Source organism: Lissotriton vulgaris, chromosome 5, assembly GCF_964263255.1.
Source record: "Lissotriton vulgaris chromosome 5, aLisVul1.2, whole genome shotgun sequence".
NCBI lineage: Eukaryota > Metazoa > Chordata > Amphibia > Caudata > Salamandridae > Lissotriton > Lissotriton vulgaris.
Window position 1 is genome coordinate 57,004,364 of NC_141693.1, and position 6,000 is coordinate 57,010,363.

Below are 6,000 nucleotides of genomic sequence, written 5' to 3' on the forward strand. Positions count from 1 at the left end.
CTGTGACAGAAAACAAACACAGGCAGAATGCAGGCCCCGGCCAGGGTCTGTGACAGAACAGGCAGTTGCCTGCAGACAGAGTCTGCAACAGAGCCAGTTCCAGCCCTTTACAAGGTCTGAAGCAGGAATCGACACCAGCCTTACAGGGTCTGCAACAGAAAAGAGGCTACAGACTCATAAAAGGGTCTGAGAAAATAAACCTGCTAGAACGAGAGAGCATATACCGGCCCTTAACCGGGTCTGCAACAGAGAACAGGCACTAACCTCATACAGGGCCACAGCTGGGGACAGGCAGGATTAGCGAGAGAGCAGGCAACATTCTGATGCAGAGTCTGCAACAAGGAACAGGCAGCCAGGAGAGCAGGACCGACCCCAAGCATGGAGCATGGCAGGATGGCAGAGTGAGAGCGTGAACAGTAGGGTGAAAGGTTTTGGCGCAGTGTCCATGTGACAAACTGCTTCCGTTTTACTATCCTGGCCAGGGATATCTTCTTGTGCAAGAGACCAGCACCGGAGGTCCCCTGACGATGGCTTTACATCTGGAGCGCTGCTCTCCATCAGAGTGCGAGATTGAGATCCACCCAGAGAGGTCCTGCTTTTACCCGAGTGGATCCCCTCACATGACCAGCCCATGACGCTACTAACGGCTTGTGGCAGACGAGTATAGAAGTGGGGTGGATGTCGCCTCAAACTCAGATCGGAGAGTGACTGACACTACCTTCTGTGTAGTATGTCTTCTCTGGGCTCCATCTGAGTGCAGCATACATGTTGTGACACAGATGTGTATAGCGCTGTATTACCATGAGCAGGGCCTCACAGTGCTGTCAGGCTCAGGTGCCTTCAGGCCCAGGTCCATAGGATGCAGTGCCTGTGGACATGTGAGGCGAGGTTCCCATGTGTGGTGATGGGGGCCACAGTGGATCATCTCGTTCCTCGGCGGAAGAACCCAGAGAGTCCGCCTCCCCCCGTTCCGATCGGCGCCCACCGAAGTCATCTGCGGCGTCCCGCAACGATCCTCCCTCAGCCCCACCCTCTTCAACGTCTACATGAGCCCTCTCGCAGACATCGCTCGCCAACACAACCTCAACATCATCTCCTACGCTGACCACACCCAGCTGATCCTCTCCCTCACTAACGACCCCGCCACCGCCACCGCCAAAGCCAACCTCCAGGAAGGAATGAACGACGTCGCAGAATGGATGAAGATCAGCCGTCTGAAACTGAACTCCGACAAGACGGAAGTCCTCATCCTCGGACCATCTCCCTCTGCCTGGGACGACTCCTGGTGGCCCCCTGCCCTGAGCATCACACACAAACCAACAGACCACGCCCGCAACCCAGGCTTCATCCTGGACTCCTCCCTCACGATGACCAAGCAATTGAACACCGTCTTGTCATCCTGCTTCAACACCCTGCGCTTGCTCCGTAAGATCTTCCGATGGATCCCACGGAAACCAGGAAGACGGTCACCCAGGCCCTCGTCACCAGCCATCTGGACTACGGGAACACCCTCTATGCTGGAACCACAGCCAAACTCCAGAAAAGACTCCAGCGCATTCAGAACGCCTCAGCACGACTCATTCTGGACATCCCTCCTGCAACCACATCTCTGCCCACCTGAAGTAACTGCACTGGCTCCCCGTCAACAAGAGGATCACGTTCAGACTCCTCACCCACGCACACAAGGCTCTCCACGACACGGGCCCGAAGTACCTCAACAGCCGCCTCACATTCTACACACCCACCCGCCAGCTCCGATACGCCAGCCTCGCCCTCGCCTCCGTCCCACGCTTTTGGAAGTCCACCGTCGGAGGAAGATCCTTCTCCTACCTGGCAGCCAAGACATGGAACTCCCTCCCCACTCACCTACGGCTGACCCTGGACCATCTCTCCTTCAGGAAACAACTCAAGACCTGGCTGTTCGAGCAGTAGCACCCCCCTCCCTCCAAAGGTCTGGGGCTAACTATGAATCTGGCTGGACAGTTGGATTGGAGCGAACTATCCGAGGACAGGATATAAACTGTCCCCTTCTAACTTTATGGAGCTCTGCACAGCACTGAAGAGAACGCTGAAGACCGGAGGCGGGAATGATGCCCGTCTCCCTGCTACAAGAGGCGCTACAACCCAGGACCAAGGAAGGTCCTCTACTGAAGGGAACGCTGAAGACCAGAGGTGGGAATGATGGCTGTCTCCCTTCTACAGGAGGCGCTAGACCCCAGGACCGAGGAAGGACCTCAACTGAAGAGAACGCTGAAGACCGGAGATGGGAATGATGGCTGTCTCCCTTCTACAGGAGGCGCTAGAACCCCAGGACTGAGGAAGGACCTCTACTGAAGAGAACGCTGAAGACCAGAGATGGGAATGATGGCCGCCTCCCTTCTACAGGAGGCGCTGGACCTCCAGGACCGAGGAAGGACCTCTACTGAAGAGAACGCTGAAGATCAGAGACGGAAATGATGGCCATCTCCCTTCTACAGGAGGCGCTGGACCCCCAGGGCCAAGGAAGAAACTCTACTGAAGAGAACGCTGAAGACCGGAGACGGGAATGATGGCCGCCTCCCTTCTAGAGGAGGCGGTGAACCCCAGGACCGAGGGAGGACCTCTACTGAAGAGAACGCTGAAGACCAGAGACCGGAATGACGGCAGTCTCCCTTCTACAGGAGGCGCTCAACCCAAGGACCGAGGAAGAACCTCTACTGAAGAGAACGCTGAAGACCTGAGGCGGGAATGATGGCGGTCTCCCTTCTACAGGAGGTGCTAGACCCCCAGGACCGAGGAAGGACCTCTACTGAAGAGAACGCGGAAGACCAGAGACGGGAATGATGGCCGCCCACCTTCTACAGGAGGCGGTGGACCCCAGGACCGATGAAGGACCTCTACTGAAGAGAACGCTGAAGACCGGAGACGGGAATGATGGCTGTCTCCCTTCTACAGGAGGTGCTAGACCCCCAGGACCGAGGAAGGACCTCTATTGAAGAGAAAGTTGAAGAACAGAGGCGGGAATCATGGCCGTCTCCGTTCTACAGGAGACGCTAGAACCCCAAGACCAAGGAAGGACCTCTACTGAAGAGAACGCTGAAGACCAGAGACGGGAATGATGGCCGTCTCCCTTCTACAGGAGGTGCTAGACCCCCAGGACCGAGGAAGGACCTCTACTGAAGAGAACGCTCAAGACCAGAGACAGGAATGATGGCCGTCTCCCTTCCACAGGAGGCGAAGAACCCCAGGACCCGGGAAGGATTTCTACTGAAGAGAAAACTGAAGACCAGAGACGGGAATGATGGCCGTCTCCCTTCTACAGCAGGCGTTGGACCCCCAGGACAGAGGAAGGACCTCTACTGAAGAGAACGCTGAAGACCAGAGACGGGAATGATGGCCGTCTCCCATCTACAGGAGGCGCTGGACCCCCAGGACCGAGGAAGGACCTATACTGAAAAGAAGGCTGATGACCAGAGACGGGAATGATGATCGTCTCCCTTCTACTGGAGGCGCTGGACCCACAGGACCGAGGAAGGACCTCTACTGAAGAGAACGCTGCAGACCAGAGACGGGAATGATGGCCGTCTCCCTTCTACAGGAGGCGCTGGACCCCCAGGACCAAGGAAGGAACTCTACTGAAGAGAACGCTGAAGAACAGAGACGGGAATGATGGCTGCCTCCCTTCTACAGGAGGCGTTGGACCCCCAGGACCCAGGAAGGACCTCTACTGAAGAGAACGCTACAGACCAGAGACGGGAATGATGGCCGTCTCCCTTCTACAGGAGGCGCTGGAGCTCAGGACCGATGAGGAACCTCTACTGAAGAGAACGCTGCAGACCAGAGACGGGAATGATGGCTGTCTCCATTCTAAAGGGAGAGCTGGAACCCAGGACTGAGGAAGGACCTCTACTGAAGAGAACGCTGAAGACCAGAGACGGGAATGATGGCCGTCTCCCTTCTACAGGAGCCGCTAGACCTCAGGACCCAGGAAGGACCTCTACTGAAGAAAACGCTGAAGACCAGAGACGGGAATGATGGCCGTCTCCCTTCTACAGGAGGCGCTAGACCCCAGGACTGAGGAAGGACCTCTCTTGCCGCTGAATGGAGGGGTTTGTCCTCATCACCCCGAGCCCAGTCCACTGCTCTGCACCTTGAGGTGAGAAGGTCGGACACTCCGAGCTTCCCCAGACCAGGAGCCTGTGATCGCAGCCCAGCCTGACGGTCATTCATCCTGTGAGGGGTCCCCAAAGCCAGCGAGCTTCAAGCAGCCAAAGCTACAGGAGATCTTCACTCTGTGCCCAATGACGATGCAAGTCTAGCGCCTGGACCCTGCACCTCTCTTTGTGTCTGGTTAACCCTGCACTGCTGGAGAGTCATCTGCACCGATGCCCTTGAGACCCTGTGTGCGTCACCATGCATTGCTGCAGCTCTTCTGCTGTGTCTCTGCTCCTGTGAGCTCGTGTGCTACACCCTGCATTGTCGCGTCAAGTCTTCTGACACCGACAACTCACACTGCAGTGTTACACGGAATGAGTATAATGAGATCCTAAAACACCCACACACATCCCTTCTGATCCTCTGCAGCCGCCTCTGTGGCTCACAGTATACGGCCCATGATCCCAGCGCTCTGACAGACACACTTTGTGCTCTTTTGCAGGTTCGTATAAGCCCTCATGGAGTGGATTCACTTACAATCCCTAAACACCAACAAACATACCTTGTATTTTTCAGCAGCCTTCTCGAAGAACACTTAACACCCCCAAAATATACATTGTATCCTCTTAAAGACTTAACAAGTTTATTCAATTGTGAATCGTGATCGTCCACAGACTGCCTTGTGCTCCTCTGCACAATGTACATACTGCCTTCACTTGTGAATCTTGAACACCCACACATATACCTTGTGCTCCTCTGCAGCTTCTTCCTCTGTGGAACTTACACTGTCTTCACTTGTGAATCGTGAACACCCACATACACTCCTTGCACAGACCTCTCTTTGGGCCCCGCGGGTGTATTATGATCCATAAACATCCACAGACACACCCTCTTCTCTTCTGTAGCCTCCTCTATGGCATAAACAGGGAGGGAGACCAGATGACTCCAGGCCACCGGGACTCAACTTTTTCATTTCTGGGATTTGTAGTTGTGATTCACTTTACTGGACCCTATTGCTTGAACACACCAGGTCAAAATATGTAAAAAGCAAAATCCAGAAATGTAAAAGTGTTGTCCCAGTGACATGGCGCCTTCTGGAACACACCGCGTGTGCTCTCCGGCTGCCCCTTGGTATGGCTCAACAAACGACTTTGTGATCCCTGAACATCCACAGACGTACCTTGTGCTCCTCTGCAGCCTCCTCTATAGGACTTGCTGAGTGAGTTTTATGCTCCTTGGACTCCCGGCAGACCCAGCATATCATCCTCTGATCCTCTGCACAGAACAGCCTCAGTTTCTCGCCATGTTTCTCGCATAGATTCTCCTCCGGGGGCTTCACGGGGGGCAGATGAAGCTGTTTTAACATTTCCACCATGTTCCCCACTAGTCTGTTGGGTCGGAGGTTTTTCCCAGAAGATATTTCCCTGCACTGAGGACAGGGGAAGTTTCCTTCTCTTCCCTCCCAGCTCTGGGTGATGCAGGAGCGGCAGAAGTTGTGTCCACAATCGATCATCACCGGATCAGAAAAATATTCCAAACAGATGGAACAAGTGGCCTCTTCCTGGAGGTTCCCGAGCTGAGCTGCTGCCGCCATGATGCAGAAATGCAGGAAGTGAAGGTAAGTTTCAGTTTCTCTCTGTGTGCAGTGGGTGTGTCTGTGCGTCTGTCCCTCCCTCCCTGTGTGCAGTGGGTGTGTCTGTGCGTCTGCCTCTCTCTGTGTGCAGTGGGTGTGTCTGTGCGTCTGCCCCTCTCTGTGTGCAGTGGGTGTGTCTGTGCGTCTGTCCCTCTCTGGCTGCGCCTGGACTTCCGGGTTCATGTTGCAGTCACAGAGCAGAGAACTGACTCCTCTGCTGTCTCTGCTCTGAC

At 55.1% G+C, this 6,000-nt stretch overlaps 1 protein-coding gene across 1 annotated transcript in view; it reads right to left on the reverse strand.

Moving 5' to 3' along the window:
• The window catches only part of LOC147710140 (E3 ubiquitin-protein ligase TRIM11-like), a 125,232-nt gene extending 119,462 nt beyond the window's left edge, over positions 1 to 5,770 (reverse strand). Inside the window, exon 1 of the mRNA XM_086920836.1 lies at positions 5,315 to 5,770. Within this exon, the coding sequence (XP_086776962.1) occupies positions 5,315 to 5,728 (414 nt within the window). The 5' untranslated portion in view covers positions 5,729 to 5,770. The remainder of the gene's footprint in view (positions 1 to 5,314) is intronic.
• Positions 5,771 to 6,000: the final 230 nt, after the last annotated feature.